The sequence below is a fragment of the Heteronotia binoei genome, chromosome 21 (genome assembly GCF_032191835.1).
Source record: "Heteronotia binoei isolate CCM8104 ecotype False Entrance Well chromosome 21, APGP_CSIRO_Hbin_v1, whole genome shotgun sequence".
NCBI lineage: Eukaryota > Metazoa > Chordata > Lepidosauria > Squamata > Gekkonidae > Heteronotia > Heteronotia binoei.
Genome location: NC_083243.1, coordinates 25,687,641 through 25,711,561, shown reverse-complemented (window position 1 = coordinate 25,711,561; position 23,921 = coordinate 25,687,641). Strand labels below are relative to the sequence as shown.

The 23,921-nt window shown below is 42.5% G+C and overlaps 1 protein-coding gene across 9 annotated transcripts in view; it reads right to left on the bottom strand.

The window, feature by feature from the left end:
* Positions 1-23,356, bottom strand: part of PPP1R13B (protein phosphatase 1 regulatory subunit 13B) — an 88,973-nt gene extending 65,617 nt beyond the window's left edge. For 7 of the 9 annotated variants that reach the window (XM_060263114.1, XM_060263115.1, XM_060263117.1 and 4 more), the window contains exons 1-2: positions 9,876-10,016; positions 156-303 (exon numbers count right to left, since the gene is read on the bottom strand). In XM_060263114.1, the coding sequence (XP_060119097.1) occupies positions 156-303; positions 9,876-10,001 (274 nt within the window). In that variant the 5' untranslated portion in view covers positions 10,002-10,016. Of the gene's footprint in view, positions 1-155; positions 304-9,875; positions 10,017-23,035 lie in introns of those variants that run through there. The other 2 variants (XM_060263122.1, XM_060263118.1) reach the window with 2 other exon arrangements.
* Between the last annotated feature and the right edge of the window lie 565 nt (positions 23,357-23,921).

Genomic DNA, 23,921 nt, shown 5'->3' with positions numbered 1-23,921 from the left:
AGTAGCCATTTTAAGCCCACAAGAGATATGACTGTGTAAAAGCAGTAGAAATGTTCATTAAGCTTGAAGGTACTGGAGCTGGCGAAAACCAAAGCAGGACTGTAGTGATGTTTCCTCAGAAGAAAAGTATTTCGGAATACTAAGGGACCGCTTACCATTCCCACGCCACACTTCAGAAAGATGGCAACTGCCTTCACCAGGTTCTTTGCAGAATTCCACCACATCTCGACATGTTGTTTCAGGTGTAATTGGCACTTCAGTCAAAATCTGTTCATTGTTGCTCAGGAACACAGTTAATATCATCTGAAAAACAACAACATAAAAACCAACCTTTAACCACCTTTTTTTTTAAACGACAAAGAGATTTTTGGTTGGCAGAAAAGGCTTAAATATAGCTTGATACTTTGTCTTTACGCAATTATTTTCAATACGCAGGACTTTAAGAAGCAAGCAAAACTAAAAAATCCCCTTAGAAATACAAAACCAGAATGACTGCCTTTTAAACTCCGCCCAGAGACCAATCAAAGAAAACACATTTTGTGTAAATGCTCATGGTCTGGCAACATTCCATAACTACAAACACACCAAGCCTTAGTAAAGATGAAGTCAGAAATTATATCCAAAAATATTTTTCCTGCCTCAGTGAACCACAGAGAACATTCTGGAAGGGGAAAGCATCCTAATGCCTTGTCAAATAGAGCTCAGGAGACTGAAGAGGTCCCACTGCTAATTGGTCCTAACAAGACAGCTACTAATACGGATTGATAATACTTTTCAATGTGTAATGCTTTCTGTTAATTTTTTACAACTCTTCAGCACACACTAATAAGTTTGTAGTCTCTCAAAAGTATAGGGGCATTTGAAGAAGCACAATCTTGCACATCTCGTATTCCAATGTTGACGCATTTAAAGGACTAGCCAAACTCGTATCACTTCTTACCCACTAAGCCACACATAGCCTACTAGCCATGCATTTCGGCCTGCCAGGTCCCTAACAGCATCCTGTTTGTGCATTCCCAAATAGCAAAACGTTAGAGAGCACGCTTTATCAAGCTGTATGCAGATAGTCTGTATTAGGTTAGGTGGATCAAAACTTGTGCAGACCTGAGTTAGAGCAATAATATCGAAGAGCTGGTTTTTGTCTGTAATACATGAGGCTGAATGCATCCTCTACCAATGATTAAATATTGCAGACGCTACTTCAGTATTAAAACGTGAAGCAAACATGATTATATGCAGATGACTCAGTGGGAACAAAGCCCTGTGCCCTGTCAAAGCAGCTGTTTCCACAGTAGAGAGCTAAGTATTTGTTGTTGAACTAGCATAGCCCAGGCATGCAGCTAATTTTGTACCTTAATGTAAAATCTGCCAAGCAAAGAAGTTATATATGGAAGTAGTATTAATTCTGGCAACAGCTTCTGCAGGAGCAAAGAGGACATATGAACATATGAAGCTGCCTTCTACTGAATCAGACCCTCAGTCCATCACAGTCAGTATTGTCTACTCAGACTGGCAGTGGCTCTCCAGAGTCTCAAGCTGAGGTTTTTCACGCCTACTTGCCTGGACCCTTTTTAGTTGGAGATGCTAGGGATTGAACCTGGGACCTTCTGCTTACCAAGCAGATGCTCTACCACTAAGCCACCATCCCTCCCTCCCTTCAACTTCTCTTATGCCAAAATCTATGTTTGGTTTCTACTGGATTCTGCTGTTCTTGGTTTTTCTGTAACAAAACCATGCCATCTTGAGTAGCACAACTTATTAGAGAACAAAACATGTCTCCTCATTTATATTGGAATTTGCTCTCAGCAATATTTACAATAACAGGACAGTAGCACCCATCATATTAGAGACTGAGCAGGGCAGTAAGCTGCCTAAGAAGAAGAAGAACGTGCCACTGAGTCACAAGTGACTCATGGCCACTCCACCCATGTGACATTCCAAGTAAAAGAGAAGCAGAGGTGGTTAGCTATTGCCTTCCATTGTGCAGCAACCCCAGTCCTCCTTGGTGATCTCCATCCAAGTGTGGCCGATCCCTGCTTACTTCTGATGAGCTTCTGGCTAAACTAGGCTATTCCAGCAGTTAGACCACCTAAGCCACCCACCAAATTCACGACTGTGCTGAGGCTTGAATGAGGGCTTCCAGCCCATAGTTCATGCTCATAACCATCACATCATCACACTACAGTTAACCTTACACAATGAGATATTTTAACCTACACAGACCTAGCATAAAAGTTACATCTGCTAATGCAGTCCAGTGGAACTGTTTACTAGGAAATCTCAGAGAGGCAGGAAACAAAATATTGTTGATGGGTGGCATATTTTCCTAAAACAGACCAAGAATGTGCACAAACATGAAATCTCACAGTAGTAATGAAATAAAAGTCACCTTTATTGCTACTAATTAGGATAAAGAAGAGATTGGCTAGGATCCAAAGAACTGCTCAACTTGTTCTCCATACCCTAAGGGGAGGCTGGGTCTTGTGTACCTCAAGCGACAGCATCAAACACCACACAGCAAAAGTTTCTTTTGAAACTTGAGGAGCTTTTTAAAAAGTCTGTGATGTGGTTTGAAACTCAAAAAAAAAAAAAATTAAAAATCCACCTGGCACTTACACACCTTTGGGCATACCTGAAACCACATCTTTGGATCCCTGTCAACATGACTGAACTACCTGCTAAATCTTGTTTCACAGGAGCACTTCAGTGCAGGCCAAAATAGCCATTAATTCCCTGACACAGAGAATCACACCTAATCTATGACACCAAGCCTCTCTTTGCTTAATTCTCACCCCCCAAAAATATATTCCCTCTGTAATAATTCCCTCTGTTGCCTTTCATTCCAAATACCTCCTTTACAATGTCCTGCCATCAAAAAAAATGGATTCTTTTTGAGCAAGCTGTCAAAATGAAAGATAGAGTTTTGAAATACAACTATTTTAAACAGGGCTAGAGTAAAAACCTGGTCTTGCTCCAATTTTTAACAGATTTCCTTGTCTATTAAGAGACATTTTCATAAGGCATCATGTTTCGAGCCAATTCTCGCTGAAGCCTAGGATCCTTATAAGAACAGTATCCAATCACATTTAAGTATATTCTTAAGTGCCCTTAAGTTTTTGTAAGAAGCAATAGTGATTTCCACTAACTTCCCCTTTCACTGCAATCCACTGAACCATTCTGCTCCTGGGGGGAATCAACAGACTGTCACTTTAATGGGTCTAAGTAGAGAGGCAGAGATGCTGGAAATTGCCACCCCTCCTAAGACAAATTAAGGTATATAAGACTTCAGAAAAGGTTAGGTAGAGGACCATAAAGACAGGTCCACCACAGGTATTTCTGATCACATATGCAACACCTGATAAAATTAAGTTGGCTATTTGGATAAAGCAACGCAGATTTCAATTCTTCCTGATACTGCTCATAAAACCACTTTATCCAGTCTCTCTCCTCCCAGCACTAGCTGTGCTGGTGGGGAATGCTGAGGTAGATGTGGGAACCAAGGCACTTTTTACTGCAGCTCCACTCAGGCATCATGACAAAAGGATATCTTAAACCACAAGTAGTTATGACATCTGAATGCAGAGAGTTCAAAAACCAGGGTTTGTTGGTTGGCACCCAACCAGGATTTTAAGCTAAGTTTTATAAACCACAGTATGTATCTGCAGTGATTGTCAGTTTGCTCAGTGGAATGCTGGCCCTTGCAACTATCTAACCACAGCCAACACAAAGAGGATATCATCTCTAGCGGGAGCAGGAAAGCTAGGCTTTGCATCCAAGCAACATTTATTAGCTATACAGACTAAGCAGAGTTAGTTTTGAAAAACAAATTTTATCATGACATCCGTACAAGACTTGTTCCTGCTCCCTTTGCTTCTGGCTCCTTTCAATACCTAATAGTGCTCTAGCACTATACTTGGACTCCACAAATCTAGGTGCTCCTTCCCCTCACTCCTTAAATGGAAAAGAAATCATTCTGAAGTCTAAAGGGATATCTGCTGGTGGGGAAAGCTGATGACAGATTCCTGACTAAACTGTTAAAAAAACCACAAAAACTCTAGAGCAGGGTCCCCCACATGTAGCCCATGGGTGCTAAGGCACCTGCAAACATATTTTCTTGCACCTATTGAGCATTCGCAGGAAGTAGGCGGGTCTGGGTGAGGCTTGCTCTGACTGGGGGGGAAATGCTGCAGCAGGGCAGCCACAGCACAACAAATCATCTTTGTGGAAGGTAAACTGCCCTGGTTGTTATGCTGGAGGAGGGGGGCAGGGTTAGGAGATTAAATCCTTTCTTCCTATTCCCAAACCTGCCACCTCCAGTGGGTTCTGCAGGTGAGAACAGTGAGCACATGCAAGAACAGGTATTCCTGCTCAAATGTCTTGGCGTCCTCTTGTTCCTGCACTGCTGCAGCTAGCTGGAGATAGCAAGAGCCTGGCTAACTTGAGGGTTCAGTAAAGCCATTCTCTCCCCACCCCCAAACACACCACTTCCCTTTTCTTTTCTCCTGGACAACAATGGGAGGAGAAGAGACTCACTGGCTTGGCCGGAGGGAGAAGGAAAACCCCACTCACCAGTCAGTGTCTTTTCCTCTGAGCAGCACTGCCCAGGAGGAAAGAAGACTCCCTTGAAGGGAAAGGGAGAAGAACACCCACCACTGCCACCAGTCACTTCTTTTTCTGCCCAGCAGGAAAGGAGACTCACTGGCTTGAAGACAGGGAAGAGGAAAGGCCTCCTCCCTTCAAGCCAGTCACCTGTAAAAATAAGTATGGTTTGGTGGTTGGCTCCTCCTCTTCTGACAGCCATTTTATGGTTGGCCTCACCTCTTCCAGCAGCCTTTCTGTTCTTATGTCCAAGGCCCCCATGTCAAAAACCCAAAGATGCAGTTGACTGCAGTTGTAGATTATTGTTTATGATTTAGATGATTATCAATGATAGTGGTTCATGCTTTATGTCTGTGCTTGTAAACTGAAAAAGTATATAAACAAAAAAACCCCCAAAGATGCTCACAGGCTCAAAAAGGTTGGGGACCCCTGCCCTAGAGATATCTCGGCTCAAGATGGGCCGCTTCAGTGGTATTTTAAGGCTACACGGCTCACCCACACATATTTTTGTGCAAACTTTACATTCATTTAATTTAAAAGAAATCACCATTCTTCTCATAAAAGGTTATTTTATGCAAACTTTATGCAAGTTTTACCATATCTAAGTTTTGTTTGTGTAATCAGCAGTTGGTGGCTCAAACTGTGCATTGTTGCCAATCTTTTATCTCCAAAGATAGAGAAAAGCTCCTAAGCAGAAAAGATACATTCTCTGATCATAGACTTTTATCAGTTAATGCCAGAAATGGCCAAAATCAGCATAAAAAGACTATAGACAAAATAAATAGAAAAATTCAGTACTTTCACAAGAATGCAGTAAAAAAAAAATCTAAAAGCCTAAATCTTAATGTATGTTACCAGAGTTTTACCTCTTCCTTATATTTTGCTTGTCTTATACTTTAACGCACAATGGATTTTAAAATGTTCAGAAGTGTATGTGTATATTTTATGGTTTCCCAGTTAAATTTTTTTCCAGTTAAATTCAAACATATATTGCTTACAGAAGCCAATGCAGCACTTAAAAATAAAAGATATGTTAAGCAGTTATAAGCTGTTGTAGGATCTATTATATGGTTCCATGCCTCTGCTGGTCTCTCTGCCTTCTCCACCTGACCTAATCTGTTGGCACAAGGAGAAAATATCACTACGGAAAATCTGGGAAGGAAGGGGAACACAAAAATTATATTTCAGAAACCAAAAAGTTTTTCTACAGTTTAAATGTTCCTTTCTAAAATTCTCTGGGGAAATTTACTCCTCTGCTTCAGTGGGACATCAATGTTTTTATGCCAACAGAAGCTATTATTCCAAACCCTACCCTAGCCATGGGGTTTTTCACTAAGCATGCAAATAATATATCTCCCAATTTAAGCAGGGGTTAAAGACAGCTGAGTTTATCATGGCCACAGGGTGATCTACAAGTAAATAAAATGGAAGAGAAGAGGATATGAAGAAGTAGTCAAAGGAAAAGAGAAAACAAGGAAGCATGAGGCAAGGGAAAGAAAGACAGTTCTGTTCTGTTCAAGAATTATGACAATGAGCCCACCACGGAGGGGAGGGCAGGGTATAAATCGAATTAAACAAGAAGGGATGTTGGGGCTGTCACTCATTGGGCTTTCAGAAGCTGCCTCTCTGGCCATATTTTCATGCCCAAAGGTGCACAAGTTTGGAATTGTGGGCTTCAAAAATAACCTCCACAATTCAGAAATATCTGAGTTCATTACAAACCAAGCTCAAACTAATTAGGATGCCAAGGTCTGGCTCATAAAAGTTTGTACTGGCCTATACCCTACCAGATGTCTACAGGAAAAAAGCTGCATTCTGGGGCATCTTCAGCATTGCCACAGCAGTGATGCAAGCACAGGGGTCCATGGGGGATGAAGTTCCCATGAATATGGTGACCTTACTAAGATGTTAGGATTCACATTTCCTTGTATGCGGCGGGGGGGGGGGGGGGAGACAACACTGCTGCATATATATGCTCATGACAACTCCCAACATCCACAGGAGGTCTATTTCACATTGATTTAGACAACCTTACCTAAGAAACTACACCTACTATAGGTTATTTTATCTGTGAAGATACCATGGCAATGAAAGCCTACTGGAGGTCTACTATCAGGTACGTTTTGGGAAAGGAAAGGTGTCTTGTGAAAAGCTACAGATTTAAGGGTTCCTAAAAAGGCCTTAAATTTGGGTGATAATCAAATTAAGCCCTGGTTAACTCATCTAAAATGCATATTTTCCAAATCAAACCCAAGGAAGTAAACCCACAAAGTATTTTATTTTTCACCTTTTTGCCAGCTAAAGTATAGAGGTTCAAGATTACAGCTGTTTCCACCTGTACAAAGGATAGCACTGAACACTCACAGCTAACAGATAACTGAAAAATGTTCAAAACCACCAGCATTTAATTAGAAGCAAGGGTGGTATAGTGCTCAGACTGTAAAACTAGGATCCCCAAGTTCAAGTCCCCAAGCTGCCATGGAAGATCTCTCAGTGAACTTTTGCTAGTTCAGCTAAGAATAAAACGGAGGAAAAAGATCATTGTATGTTGCCTTAAGAACATAAGAGAAGCCATGTTGGATCAGGCCAATGGCCCATCCAGTCCAACACTCTGTGTCACACAGTAGCAAAAAAAAAAAAAGGAGGTTCACAAGTGGGGCTAGAAGTCCTTCCACTTTGCCCCCCCCCCCCAAGCATCAAGAATACAGAGCATCACTGCCCCAGACAGTTCCAACATTATGCTGTGGCTAATAGGCACTGATGGACCTCTGCTCCATATTTTCATCCAAACCCCTCTTGAAGCTGGCTATGCTTGTAGCTGCCACCACCTTCTGTGGCAGTGAATTCCACATGTTAATCACCCTTTGGGTGAAGAAGTACTTCCTTTTATCTGTTCTAACCCTACTGCTCAGCAATTTCATTGAATGCCCACGAGTTCTTGTATTGGGAGAAAGGGAGAAAAGTACTTCTTTCCCTACTTTCTCCATCCCATGCACAATCTTGTAAACATCTAATGTCACCCCGCAGTCGATGTTTCTCCAAGCTAAAGAGCCCCAAGCATTTTAACTTTTCTTCATAGGGAAGGTGTTCCAAACCTTTAATCATTCCAGTTGCCCTTTTCTGGACTTTTCCCAATGCTATAATATCCTTTTTGAGGTGCGGTGACCAGAATTCTACACAGTATTCCAAATGAGACCGCACCATCCATTTATACAGGGGCATTATGATACTGGCTGATTTGTTTTCAATTTCCTTTCTAATAATTCCCAGCATGGCGTTGGCCTTTTTTATTGCAATCGCACACAGTCTTGACTAAGGAGCCTTTAATGAGGAACTTTATCAAAAGCTTTCTGGAAGTCAAGGTAAACAACATCTATTGGGTCCCCTTTGTCCACATGTTTGTTCACCCCCTCAAAGAAATGTAACAGGTTAGTGAGGCAAGATCTTACCTTACAGAACCCATGCTGAGTCTTCCTCAATAACTTGTGTTCATCAATGTGCCTACTCATTCTGTCCTTGATAATGGTTTCTACCAACTTTCCCGGTATTGAAGTCAGACTGACTGGCCTGTAATTTCCCAGATCTCCTCTGGAACCCTTTTTAAAGATGGGGGTGACATTTGCTACCTTCCAGGAACGGAGGCAGATTTCAATGAAAGATTACATATTTTTGTCAGGAGATCCACAAGTTCACCTTTGAGTTCTTTCAGAACTCTTGGATATATACCATCCGGACCTGGTGACTTATTAGTTTATTCGTCTATCAGTTGTAGGACCTCCTCTCGTCACCTCAATCTGACTCAGGTCTTCAACACCCCTTCCAAAATTAGCGGTTCTAGAGTGGGCAAACACTTCCACAGTGAAGACGGAGGCAAAAAATGCATTCAGCTTCTCAGCCATTTCCCTATCCTCCTTCAGTAATCCTTTTACCCCCTGGTCATCCAAGGGCCCCACTGCCTCCCTGGCTGGTTTCCTGCTTCTAATATATTTGGAGAAATTTTTATTGTTGGTCTTTATGTCATGGTCCCTTTTTGCCCGCCTGATCACAGCCTTGCATTTGATTTGCCACAGCCTGAGTTCTCTTCTATTAACCTCACTTAGACTAGCTTTCCACTACTTAAAGGAATCCTTCTTATCTTTTACAGCTTCCATAACTTTGTTAACCATGCTTTGGGTTCCCACTGGAGAGAAAAGCAGTGTATGAATATCTAAAATAAATACAATAAACTCCTACAAGTTTTCCCTCAAGCACACGGAGAACAACTTACCATTTGGTACGTGTCACTTATTGCTGTCCATGTTATAAAGGAATGCAAGGCAGCCATTTTAAAATTGAATATTCTAGGCAACACTGGTTTTATTCCATTTACAGACATAGGAAGCACAAAAATAACCCAATTTAAAATAGGACTGTTTTGAGGGTAAAATATAGAAAACAAATGCCACTCTTGGGTTTCTGGGAAGAAAGACAGGATGGAAAGTAAAATAAACGGATACAGCCTAAGAACCTTGCAAATCACTGCTGCAAGGTTAAAATTACACAAACTAGCCTTGTGGATCCAGCCCTCAGCTAGACTGTATCTAGTTTGCTGTGCCTGTGCCACACACAATTACTTTTCCTACCTACAATTATTTGATAAAAAATGCTAAGTAGCCTCTTGAGCATTCTCTCATTTATAAAATACTATCAGACAATTATAAAGCCATTACATTTGGGACACTACTGCTAAGGTCACTTCTGAATTCTCCAAATAAACTACAATTTCACTGCAATAAATGAAGGACTCTAATATACTATGAAATGGAATTTTCCCCAGACATTTATTCACCAGTATTAAAATGATTAGCGTCAGCAATTCTCTTTTATGAACAGCAGCAAGATTGAGAGATAACCAAAATTTATTTATACACAAACACAAACATATAAAACATTTTGTTAGAAGAATGTTTTTGCTTATAGGGCACTATGACTAGGAAAAGTGTATAGAGATATGCTGAGAGTGGCTAGTTCTCACTAACCTCTTGGGGACATTATTAATATCTGTAAAATAATTCTGCAACAGACCAACTAAGATTTTGCCGTAAGCAAATAACAAATTAATTCTATTTCAAAGTTCAAAAATGTATAATGCAAACATGCAAGCAAAGTAACTTTTTCAAAGTTACACAAAGATCACATTAGACAGTAAACCTCTAAAGGTGAAAGCAAAACAGTAAGACCATTAAACCCTATAAGAGAAGGGTGCAAAAACAGGACAAGCACCAATTCATTCTCACCTTTTTTTTCAGTATCCTGCCTATTTTCCTACTTCTCTGCTTCAGGCCAGTCCTCTCTGGTTGCCAAATCTTCTCTTTTGAGGTGTTTAAAATGCTTTGAAAAATCATTCTTAAAATGTTCCTCATGAGTAAAGCCACAAACAAACAGCACAATTTTTTTTAAAGATTTTTTTTTTAAATTAACAAGCGAAAGCTAGAATCAGAAATAGTTCTCCGTGTACCAGCTACAGTGAAAATCTACTAAAATGGCCAATCTTCTGGGCTGGTGACATATCAAATAAAAGAGGCAATGACGTGCTATGATAAGACATTCTAATGAAACAAGACAGGCCATAGCCGTGACAGCAGAGAGATATGGCTGATCAAGTTTCACCTAATTAGGCAAACTTAAACTAGGAGTTCACAACGGCACATGTGCAGTGTGCTAACCTCTGCTTCAGTTTAGGAAGCACTGCCATCAAAACAATGGTCAAATTTAACAGCCAGTTTATTGTGCATCTGTTAGCTTGGGGGGGGGGGGGAGGAAACTTTCCTCTTGCGGGGGGGGGGGAGATACACACAACCATTTCTCTGAAGTATATTTGGGTCTACTTCTACAATATCCTTAGAACAGATTTTGAGCCCAGTGGCACTTTTAAGACCAGTGAAAGTCAGTGCTGCTAGGCTGCTGTATTTTAGGAACAGAGCCTACCAGACCCCTGAACCCATGCAAGCAGCTGGTAATCCCTTTCCCATGCAAATCACTGCAGAAGCTGCTGCTGCAAGCGAAATATCAACATTTAGACAATCCAGACCGAGCAAACTGCATAGTGAGCATGCTTAAGTACAGCCCCTGTATCTATTCATAACCATAATCTGCAGGATTTTAAGCTTGTTGGCACATGTTATCTACCCTCTTCACTTTGGTTCTAACTGTTACCTTAATGAATACACTACAGAGAAAGAAGCTGACAAACAGCAAGGTTAAGGGCAGAGCTGCAAGGGCTAGGTTTAAATCTCAGTTTAGCTACACACTCACCGGGAGGCCTGCTTCTCCCAAATAAAGATTTCAAGAAAAGAGGAACTATTTGCAAAAACTGGAATTGGTTTACCACACACAATGAAGACAACAGAAGGCTAAAGTGATCTGTAAATGGCTAATGCAGTCACATAATGGTTCTTCTGACAGCAGTGCAATTTTAGGATTAATTGGATTCACAGTTGCACCTTTTCTTTATACAACCGTATTACATGTAGTCAGACATAATTTTAAGATTGTTATGTTTGTGTATGTATTTGCTACCAAGTTGCCAAGGTCTTATAGCGACCCCAGTAAAGGGATTTCAAGACAAGTGAAAAGCGGAAGTTGTCTGCCATTGTCTTCCTCTTCCTTGGTGGTCTCCCATGCAAGTATCAACCCTGCTTAGCTTTCAAAATCTGACAAGACTGGACTACACCATGCTGCCCTCCCTGTTGCCTTGCATAGTTCACTTTTATAAATTCCATTTTCCTTTCTGAATATATGCTATATCAAAATTAGCAGAAAAAAATCATTAAAAGATTAGGAAAACTGCATTTTTAAAAAGTGAACCATCCAAGGAGAAACTCTGATATCTAAACAACAGCTTTTGATTTTTAGCTGACTAGATTTCAAGATTTTAGCCTTTTTAAAGGAATGTAAAATTTTCATTTCAGTCTTATTTTTGAGAGTCTTGCTCCTGTGATTCAGTATCAATTAATATGCATCACTTCAGTAAAAAAAATGGGGTCAATCCATTCATTCAAGAAAATTCATAAGCTACCATTCTAAAAACCAGGACCTGATCTACATGTTTTTTGAGGGGGGGGGGCAAAATTAAAAAATGACGCCCCCTTATGGGCCCATAGAATCAAATGGACTCATATGAACATATGAAGCTGCCTTATACTGAATCAGACCTTTGGTCCATCAAAGTCAGTATTGTCTTCTCAGACTGGCAGCGGCTCTCCGGGGTCTCAAGCTGAGGTGTTTCACACCTATTTGCCTGGACACTTTTTTGGGGATGCCAGAGATTGAACCTGGGACCTTCTGCTTACCAAGCAGATGCTCTACCACTGAGCCACCGTCCCTCCATAACCAATTTGGCATGGGCCCCCCGCCCCGGCAGTGCCCAGGGCAAGCTCCCCCTCTGCTCTCCCCTAGATCCGGCCCTGGTAAAAACAACAGAAACATTAAAAGCATATGATTCTCAGTATTAACATAGTATCCATGGACATAGCATCCGTGGATGATATTCATAAAACATTCCTCATGCAACAGCTTTTGAAAAGAAAACAGTAGTTAAATACTGTTTTTAAAAGATGGGAGTACTTCATTTAAAAGCCTGCAGAGAGCAAAGTCTTTTGACCTAGCATCCAAAGGACAGCAAGATAGGTGCCAGGAAAGCATCAAGGGGAAGGGTACTACCAGGTGGGCCTGTTACTACTGGGGCTGGGGGGCTGTCTCTGGTTACCACCTGACTTACTTTGGCAGGCAGAAACAGAGGAGGGAACAGGATTTGGGACAGTATGGGAAGATCTTCCAGCATAAGAATGATAGAAATCCTGTATCTGTGTCCCAACAATAGCCTGGCTACCACATTTTGGCCCAACTGGAATTTCTGAATGGTTTGATGCAGTCCCATGTAGAGCACATTACAGTAATCAAAAGGGCTTATGGTTCTCCATTTTGCATTACAGATCCTTAAGGAAATCCAAGCAAGTTTGTAAAAATCTACTGTTTTAGAAATAGATTTTGATGTGCTTTTTATTGGTTAGGTTTGAAGTAAGTACAGATCTCAATCAGAAACAGATCTGCACCGATGTTATAAAAATAGTAGCATTGTTGTTTTGGTTGGGCTGTGATTATATTGGATGGTATCTGGTATGGCCTCTTGAACTCGGCTTTATCCTCGTGCTTTTCTCTGGCTTTGCTTGCTGTTGCTGAGCCGGCTGACACTTCTCTCCTGCTGTCTGTAATGTTATTTGTTGCTTTTATTCTATATCAGTTATTGTTATGAGTTGCCTCGGACTGAGTTGGAAAGGTGGGACAGAAAGACTTTAACCCAGGGCTGTCAAAAGTCGGTCTGCAGGCCAGAACTGACCCACCCAGGGCTTGAATCAGGCCCCCAGGGCTCTTCCCTCCCCACTCCCATCCTCACCCTTAGAAGCTCCTATGAAGTTCCCTGCTCTTTCAGTTCCCTGCCTTGTCTTTGCAGGCTGCAGCACAGACAAAGCTGCAAGGAAAACATGGAATGGACTCTCCATCAAAGCTGCGGGGAGAACGTGGAGTGGATCTTCCGTTAAGGTCTCTGTGCTCAGATAGATAGGGCCCAGGGACCTTGATAGAAAATCGATCCCTTGTTTTTCTTGCAGCTTTATCTGTGCTGCAGTGTGCTTTCAGTTCCTATATAGACAGCCAAAGCTCAGGTTTCCTGGAGTTGTGTCTTGCAAATAAAGGGTTGATGCTTTGAGCCAACTTGTCTCTGTTCAAGGGACCTGATTTAACCTGGGAACCCACAGTCAAAGGGGGATATTACACTGGAGAACCACTGTCAATCTGAGCAGACCCCGGGGGGGGGGTAGGGGAGAGAAGCTTGCAATGCCATTTCATTGTTTTCCCAAGTTCAGAGCATTTTATATTTTTAATTTCTACTTTGACCCTTGTGTTTTTTCTTCATGTTTTATTTGAAAAATTGCATTGCCAAATCCCACTATTCCCCCACCTATCCATTTTAAACAAAACACTGCAAATGTTTTAAGTATGTTTGCGTTTTAAGTTAAAAAATATCTTTGTGTTTGTCTGTGTCCTTTATAAAATTTATATCTCTGCTACCTCACATTACATTTTATGATACACATGGTCTGTCCCCACAAGTTCCCATTTGTGTCAGATCCGGCCCTCCTAACAAATGAGTTCAACACCCCTACTTTAACCAATACATGAACTGTATGCTTGTTCTGATGCACTTTCAGAAACGGAGGCAGTTAATCCATGCTGCACTACACTGAATGGGATTGACATTCCACATTCACATTCCTGTTCAACTAGTCTCATGTTAACAGCTTATTTATGTGTGGCCAGAGTTGGATCATATCCAATATGTGCTAGGAAAATAAAAAACCTACTTGATATTCAGTCCACTTCATTTGTTACCATTAGGACAAAGAACGCAAGTTACTGCTCATTGTGCACGTTATGTGCTGTCAAATCACTTCCAAATAATGGCAACCCTATGAATTAATGACCTCCAAATAGGGTTGCCAGGTGAGGCTGACAAGTAGGTGGGGGACTTACCAGGAGATTTCGGGAAGGAGGAGAGAGGCTCGAGAAAAGGAAACTACAAAGCAAATTCTGGTTAATCTGCTATTTAAAGGGACGCATTCCTTTTAAATGCTTTCCTTCCAATTAGAAATGGAGGATGGGGGTACATTCTTTTGGGGCTCAAAGAATTGGACCCCCTGATCCAATCTTATTGAAACCTGCCGGGGGGGGGGTGTTTAAAGAGAAGCATCACCAGCTACACTGAAAATCTAATGCCTCTACCTCAAAAAACACCACCCCCAGATACCCACAGATTGATTTTCCATTATACCCTATGGGGACTGATCTCCATAGGGTATTATGGAGCACCCAGCAAGTATTCCCCACACTTAGGGTGCTTCTTGCTCTCAGGGGAGGCCAGCCTCCCCCGTGCACCCTGCCACCCCCAGTGCCCCTTACCTGTCACCACCACGCTCAGCTTTGCTGCCCACCTCTCCTCTGCCCTCCTCCACCTCAACACCTACCTGCAAGCAGGCAGTGGGGGGGCGGGTAAGGGGCACTGGGTGCAGTCAAAGCCAGGCTCTGAGCACCTCCAAGCGCACCCACCACCCCTGCTCAGTCTTCCCAGGCAGAAAGGCTGAGCGGGGGCAGCAGGGACAGCGGGTGCGCTCGGAGGCACTCAGTGCCATGCCACCTACCACTGCTGTGCTTACCACCAATAGCCCTGAAGCAGGGGGAGGGACTCCAGACCAGGATATCTCTTGCCCCCAACTGGCAACGCTACCTCTAAAACTTCCTATCATTAACAGCATTGCTCAGATCTTGCAAACTGAACGCAGTGGCTTCCTTTATTGAGTCAATCCATCTCATGTTGGTTTTCTCTCTTTTCTGACTGCCTTCAACTTTTTCTGGCATTATTGTCCTTTCCAGTGAGTCCTGTCTTCTCGTGATGTGAAGAAAGTATAACAGTGTCAGTTTAGCCAGCTTTCTAGGGAGAAACTCCATTCTGCATCAAGGAATATAAAATTGTGCTTACCTCAACACTTTTTAAAAAAATGTAACAGCAGATGAACAAACAAACGAAGCTGCAAATTTGCTGAGACATTTAGCGATACACGTGGAGACGGATTTCATGCTTTATTTAAGCAACAGTTCAAGTCACTTATATTAGTACCTTCAACACAGCATGACGGCAAGTCACAGTAAATGAAAAATGTTATTGGCTTTGAGTCCAAATTCTAGTTGCAACAATCCGCAGAATGTTGCAACAATGTGCAGAATGAGAACTGGTAACCATGGAGAAGCATATTTTAAACATAAAATCTCCATATAATCGTGCCACAGCTCAAATTCATTTTATATAATTAATGCAAAACATAAATATGCAACACAGAAATCCTGAATTCCCCTTGGTACTCTTCTCGGGCAAGCATGAAAGGTATTTGTTGAGCTATCACTTAGAATTCAAGTATTATTTGTAAAAGAACTTGTTTAAAATTACTTAGGCTAAAATCAACCATAGGACTCTCTTGTCAACTCTAAAAGGGACAGCCAGAGCTACTGCAATGACTTAATTCAGATCTGTTATTGTGAATCAACAGTCCTGGGCCTACCAAGGCAGAAGGTGAGTGGCATTTTAACCGCATACCCTTGCTCACTCTGAGACCCAGGTCACTGTAAATTCTATTTGCCTCTGCATACCTGGTGTCAGTTAATCAGAGATTAAACTCTCTCTCTCTGTACTTCACTGTTTGCTACTGTACACAAGTTACCAAGTGAAACAAAATAAATGGCTTTTATCTCAGGGTAACTGCTGGGGCATGAGAACAAGTATTGTGCCCTTGAATAAAGGAATAATTATAATCAGAAGGGGGAAGGGGTGTTAGAAAAGGCCAGAAATACTCTGGTTTACTTGCTGACACCCCTTGCAATTCTTTGAGAGCTGTGTGGATGCGCAAAGTGGCAACACTCTCCACTTTAGGCTCCAGAATGATTCAAGTTGGACTTGGGTTTCCCAGTGCGGAGACCGGAGAGGTTACTTGCCCTGTGAAGGTGGGATCTGCACAAGCAATATTCAGAGCACATGCAGCTCCCCAGTGGGGCAAAATAATGCCTCCCACCATCCCTGGGCTGTTCTAGGTTGGGAAAATAGCACAAATGGAAGGCTGAAGGCTCCCTTTCCCCCTGCACCACAGCCCTCTTTTGAAGTAAGCCCCTGAGACAACTGGGAACTTAGTTCCCAGCAGCTGCCATGTGTCTGAGCAGAATAAGATGGGTGGTCAGGAAAACCACAATGTGATGCATTACAATTCATCACTTCTAGTTTGCACCTTAGTATAAATGTTCCAGGTTAAACCTTGGCCTTCAGAAAAGAGCTGGATTTATACCCTGCTCTTCACTTGGAGTCTGAGTGTGGCTTTACAATCATCTTCCCTTTCTCTCCCTATAACAGACATCCTATTAGGTAGGTGGGGATGAGAAAGCTATTTCGAGAACTGCTACTAAGAGAACAGCTCTAAGAGAACTGTGGCTGACCCAAGATCACCCGGCTGGTTTTATGTGGAAGAATGGGGAATCAAACCCTAGAGTCCACCGTTCTTAACCACTACACCAAATTGGCTCTCTTTGCTTAGTCAAATACCTAGTTTTGCCCCTGCTTATCTAGCTGTAACCTGCTTACCACCTCAGCTTTAAAACTACTGTAGCCTGCTAATGAATCAATTCTGAAGAGTCCATTTCTATGTAATACCCCAACCATAAGTTCAAGGGCTCCTCAAGATCCCTGGCAAAGCCAGTGATTCTTCATTTTCATTATGTGCAAAGATACACTTATTCAGTCCAAAGACTCAGGCATTAGTAATTATAGCTATAATTAACTGACACTATTTTCCATATTACACACCTAATTTTGTTCTCTTGACAAGTCACAAGCTAACTCAGAAGTCCCCAACCTTTTTGAGACTGCACAGTCACTGCAGGCACTTCCAAATTCTGACACAGGGCAGGAGCACAATCACAAAATGGCTACCACAGGAGGTGGAGCCAACCACAAAATGTCAAGGAGCAAGGTTATATATAACTGTAATGGAAACTCCTTGACATTTCAGGCAAAATCTCTGTTTAACAGGATGCCTTTAATCTGTACAGCGAATCAGATGCCCTGTTGAGCAAACATCCATCCACCTAGTCCCTCCCATATTCTAAAAGCACTTGGCAGGCACCAGGTGCTATAGCATGCATAGGTACCACATGGTGTCGGGGACCCCTGAGCTAACTAATGCCCATTTTTCTCCCTACAAAGATTTTATATGCAAGCATAAAATACCAATTGTTACTTTTCAATCAGCTGTACAAGAATGTTTCCCCCTCCTCCGAAGTCATTGCAAATATGCTTGCCAATTTTTCAACTAGTCACTGTAATGGTGTCTTTAGCAGCAACTTGACATGAAACCATTAGGAGGTGATAATATATTTCCATGATATGAAAAACTTCACTTGCCAATTTCTACGTATCAAGTCATTATTAAAGACACAAGCAAGTTGGACTCAGGTTAATGTTCAGCCAGGAATCCCAACAAACAAATTGGCAGCAACAGGCAGGATATATTTTAGACTATGAAACAGACAATCTCCTCCACAACCAGTCCTACGCAATTTTGAGTTGTTAAGTAAGCAGGAAAACAATATGCTGTTGCTCACCACTGCTCCATTAAGATGCAAGGCAAGCATCCATTAATTAAAAGGTGCTGGGGACACAATGGGGACAGCTGCCTTTTTATCAGATTTCTTGCCTCCTTAGAAGCCTTGAACTACGATTGTACATGTCATCTTTTACTCTGAAGTGTTTGGGTAAATATAAGCACTGTTAGTGGGACACTTAGGAAACTCTGGCTCGGTCTTGCAATCTTTGAAAAAAGACTCATGCAGTGTTTTCAGTTTATGGCTACTAAGACAATGGTTCTTAAACTGTGAGTTAAGGCCCAAAAGTGGGTCATACGGCCAAGGGAGAGGGAGTGGAAGCTTTGGGAAGACTTACAGCAAAAGTGGGTTTTGCATGCGCTAAATGGCCATTAAATGTAACCTGTTGCCCAGTAATATTCTCATACCTGATCCTGAACATGGCTCCTCCCATGCAGATTTTAAAAAAAGCACGACAAACATTTTTTGCAATGACCATTACTTTGAAGGCTATGGAAAACAAGTGAACTGTCTGGCAGTAACTAGCTTTACAGAACTGGCCAGCAGCTCTTTCGGACTCATTATCTAAGCTATTTACCACATGATAAGCCATTAGAACCTACAAGATGCCATCCCTACTGCAATGGGTTAGAGCAGGGGTGACCGAACTGTGGTTCAGGAGTCACATGTGGCTGTTTCACACATATTGTGTGGCTCTCAAAGCTCCCACCATGCCATCAGTCAACTTGGAAAAGGTGTTTGTCTCTTTAAATCACTTCTCCAAGCCAGCCAGGGGCTTGGAGAATGCATTTAAAGTTAAAGTTGCTTTCTTTCCACCTCAATCCTCCCCCATCTATTTTTTTCCTTCCTTCCTTCCCTCCCTCAAACTCTGACATTCATGTCTTGCGGCTCTCAACCATCTGACATCTATTCTATGTGGCTCTTATCGTAAACAAGTTTGGCCATCCCTGGGTTACAGCATCAGGAAAACAATTCTAAGTGTGAGTCTTGGGGGAGAGTGCTGTTAACAGGGTCTTTTTTTTCTAAATCAAGGAACCCTACTTTCTATCCAAGAAAAGTTACAATGAATTAACCCTTGTGCCCAAAATATGCCCAGAATGCAAATGCCTATTCATTAACTGCCACTCCATTTTTTCCCATGCAGCCACATTATCACCACACAATCTCTACTATATTCACATTAACATGCCAAAAGAATTCTCCATGGAATTGATTTCTGCAGTCTCATGGCTTCGGTCACATGAGATTTTGTTTTGTTCTGCAACCACTTGAATTTGCTGAACATAACTCAAGTCCAGACTGAATTCACAATGAAAACGTAACTCTAGTCCAGACTGACTTCAGAATGAAAACATTCAGAACAAAAGCATTCAGACCTTATTTTCCTGCAGCACATTCAAGGCCGGCTTCCCCAATCTTGTTAACATTAGATAAGGCGTGGGGGGGAGGGTGGCATTACACTGAAGGAGATTCTGAAAACACCATGCCACCACCAACAGCTGTTCATAAGCCATTCAACTGTGGTGGAAGGAAGCTGAAGGGGGAAGGGAATCAGTCAGTTCCACTATTCTGCCATTCAGCCTGCTTTGCCCTGGGGAAGAAGTAGATTCAGGTGGGTCCAGCCATGTTGGTCTAAAGCAGAACAAAGTTTGAGTCCACTGGCACCTTTAAGTTCTATAATGTCTTTACTTCTCTGTTACTTATGTATCTTGATGGCCTTCCCTGGCAAACATCCTATTCACCCATTATCTGTATGTAAATGTTGGTGACTTCTGTTTCAATGTATCTGAAGTGTGTGTGCACATGAAAGCTCATACACAGAATAAAACTCTGTTGGACTTAAAGGTGCCACTGGACTCAAACTCTGTTCTCAGAAAGAAGTGTACATACATGAGGAAGAACTAAAACACATCTGGATTTTTCTCATTCCCTAGGATATCACTTCTCTTTGCTGTGAGCTCCCATCTCAGCGTCTATTAGAGTTTTCATTCCTTTAAAAGCTGGACTACTGTTTCAGCCTTCCCCTCCAACACCCACACCTCTGGTTTCTGCCCTCTGTTAATCCTCTGTCCCTGAAGTACTGCGTAGGCAATGGACTGGGAACAGCTACAACTACCAGTACTGCTGGTAATAAAGCAGCATGCTGAAATGAGAATGTAGGTTCCAGGGAAAAGAGCGGAGCTGGACTACACGGGATATTCTTTCAAAGTACTTATTTCTTTCCCTACGTAGTATTTGCATATAGTGCTACAGCACTTTAAATCCACTCTTCCTAGCATATATGTGGATAAACCGTAAATGAGTGATACCTGATGGTCCTTGGCCTTTTTACAGCTGAATATAAGCAATAAGCACTTAACGAAGCTTTGCTATAGAGACTTCGGTTAGATTAAATCATTTTATGTGGTTTGTGGCCTGCTGCCATAGACACAAAATGAATGTGGTCAAAGAAAAAAAAATAACCCCAGCTGTATCAACTTCCCCATCCATAGAGGGAGGCCATGAAACAACTGGACATAATTCTGAACATGTACCATTCATGCTGATGTCCAGAAATGGAGTATCATGATGCTGAAGGTCAGAACTGAAATTCATGGTAACTGTTTCAAGCTTTCTATGCACGGTTTTCTGCATTATGACAGAATAAAGGATATGGCTTTACTACAAGTAAAGCATGTTCTCCAAGAAAAAGAAACACAATCTAACGCTTGGGATTAAACAAAATATAACTTCAAATGCAGTTTACATAAGTAGCTGCTGGTTTTTACATAAAAACTGATTAGTGCTGCTAAAATATTCTGTAAGCAACATTAAAAATACTTTATGTAACTGAGATCTCACATGGCCACAAAGAGCAGAATTTAACACAAGAATGAAAGCCACTGAAAACAGAAATTAATGCTCAGTATTTTTCAAAGCAAATAATAAAATGAAGAAAATCATTCAAGGTAATGGGGAGAAGAGATCTTTAATCACAGTTATAGCGTGAATACAGCTCACAGAACAGCGTTCGGAAGATGTAAGACATAAATCAGATCACACATCACAAAAACTCCCTGTGCCTGTTTTACAGCCATCTCCTAACAACAAATATAATCATCTTCAATTTATAAGCATAGGCCTTGACAACAACTCTTATAGAGGCACATTTTCAATAATGCTATGTCCAACATTCACCTCTTCAGAAAATTCCTATTGGAACAGTTCCAGTTAAGCCACTGGAGATACTCTGGAGGAAGTATTTAATGGACTGCAGTTAGTCGGTAAGAGTACCAAGATATAAATATTTTGCAGTTCAGAGACCTAAACCATAAGATAGTTTAATATATCAATTCTGCATTCTGGCAATTCTAACACAGTCATATTTAAGACCTTCCCCCCATACCTTAAAATTTAATACATTAGAGTCACTTTGCCTTGGGATCCATGCTGAAAAGCCTGCTTCGTAAAGCTCTTGTCTTACACTACAGCCAGATCTCATTCATACTGCCTCCTCTGAACCATAAAATAAATGCTCGTTTATGGTGTACTCGTTTGATTTTGGTCACCTCCTCCTGTTCAAGCATTCCAGCGCTTACCTATAAATGCAGGTACTGCAGGGAATCTCCCCCTCCTCTCTTCTATTTTTAGAAGGGAGATTTTTTTTAAAAAAAAATATCCATTTGTTAACTATATTTCTTGCTAAATATCTCTCTTACAAATTAAAAAAGGGAAGAGGTTCAAGAAAACCTTCAGAACCAAACAACTGAATGATTCACCAACTGCAAGAGTCAGTTATAAAGCCACGAATGACCATGAAGCAGCACATTCTCCCACCCACTCCCTCCCCGACATTAAAAGAAAATCCACCCCAAGTAACGCAGACCAGCACGTTGCCAGAGAAACCACTGCCTGTAAATAAATGTCTGTCAGATGAGGAAAAACTCCAAGCAAAGCTGCATTCTTTTAAAAAAATATATACAGGGAAGAAATATATACAGCAAGAGATGTGTATTTCCAAAACGGGGGGACAGTCATACATTTCTACCAAGACAGAGAAAGGGGTAACAAGCCTTCTTATTCAAGTCCATCTAGATTCAATGAGGCTTACTCATGAGGAAAGCATGCATAGGATTGCAGCCTTAGCCAGTCTAGCTGTGGCCTCTCATCATGCATTTCGGGTGTCTCCTTGGTGCATATTCAGAGACAGACAACGCACATGACTGTACCCTGATGAAGGGCCAGAAAAGCATACACACCTCCCAGTTTCCTCCTTTGACTATTCCACAATAACAACCAGCCTTTAAAAAAAAATCGTTCAACAACAGATGAAACAACCTGTCAGTGACAACTATATATTTTTTAAAACCCCACTCATAATCACAGATTAGTGGGGAGGATTTCCCCTCCGCAACAGCTGCTCAGATCCTCCTCCTCTTCAGTCTCTAACCCATCATGGGGGTTACTCACCTGCATGTCAAAAAGGGGTGGAAAGAAAGAGGAAGCAGCTTTCCCTTGTCAGCCACTGGGGAAGCCTCTGCAACCTGGCCATGTCATCTCTAGCAAAGCTTTGGGGGGGGGGGGGGGGGGGTTAGAGAAAGGCAGCAGAGAAAGCCTGACAGGATTCCTGACAGGAGAGCCAGTTTGGTGTAGTGGTTAAGTGCAGTGGACTCTTATATGGGTTTGATTCCCCACTCTTCCACTTGCACCTGCTGGAATGGCCTTGGGTCAGCCATAGCTCTAGCAGAGGTTGTCCTTGAAAGGGCAGCTGCTGTGAGAGCCCTCTCAGCCCCACCCACCTCACAGGGTGTCTGTTGTGGGGGGAGAAGATATAGGAGATTGTGAGCCGCTCTGCGTCTCTGATTCAGAGAGAAAGGTGGGGTATAAATCTGCAGTTCTTCTTCTTCCTCCTCCTCTTCAGTCTCTAACCCATCATGGGGGTTTACTCACCTGCATGTCAAAAAGGGGTGGAAGGATGAGGAGGCAGCTCCCCCTTGTCAGCCATTGGGGAAGCCTCTGCAACCTGGCCCTGTTATCTAGGGACCTGCCCCAGAGGCAAAGAGGGATCCCTTCAGCCACCTGCCACGGGGAGGAGGGGGGGTGGAGAAGCGCCGTCTCCCCGCCAGTCGTGACAGGGATGATGAGGGAGGCCTTTCGTCTACCTTCTCTCCCCCCCCAAAAAAAAAATAAGATCGCCCCCCTCCCCCCAAGCCCCACTCACCGGCATCATCTCCGGGGCTGCCGCTCAAGCCAGGGCCGCCGCCGCCGCTGTGAGGAAAGGTGGGGGGACGCGCGCGCCCGTGCGCGCGCACCAACACACACACACGGTCACCGGCCGAGGCCTGGCCGCTCCTCCCCACCCGCCTTCTGCTCACGGGACCGGAGAAAAGGGGCGGCTCTGTTTTCTTTGGCCCTTCTTCTCGCTTTCCCGGCCAAGCCGTCTCTTTTCCTTCTCGCCACTTCGACCGGCAGCGGCAGCCGAGCCACGGCCTCCTCGTCGCCCTCACCCGCCCCTTCTTTTCCCTCTCAAGAGTTTTTCCTCACAGCTCCGCACCGCCCCGCCAGGGGTTAACGACCGCGCCTCGCCATTGGCCGAGACGGAGTAAAAGGGGCGGTGACTGGCCGAGCGTGTTGGAATGAGGAAAAAGGAGGGAGGGGAACGGAGCGAGCCGAAGCCGAGCGGGGCGCGCGCCGGGCCTTCGGAAACCACGTGACGCACATACACATGTATACACGCCACGGGATTTTTTTTTAAAGGGGGCGGGGGAGGCGGCGGCTCGTGCCTTGGCGCCCGCATGGATGAATCACCGCGTTTCTGCATGATTCATATTTTATTGTAGTTATTATTTATTATATATTTGTGATTTATTATATGTTTTTCCCCTCTCCCAGCGTATAGCAATTACATTTTCCCTCTCTCCCGTTGTTGTTGTTATTATTGTTATTATTATTATTTATTATCCTTCTTTGTTCTGCTTCAGACCAACACGACTGCCCACTTGGATCTATTATTATTATTATTCATTTGTTTGTAATGTAACTGCTTGTATAATTTAACAATACGCATTGTATAGTATGCTAATAATATATTGTAATAATAATGTAAG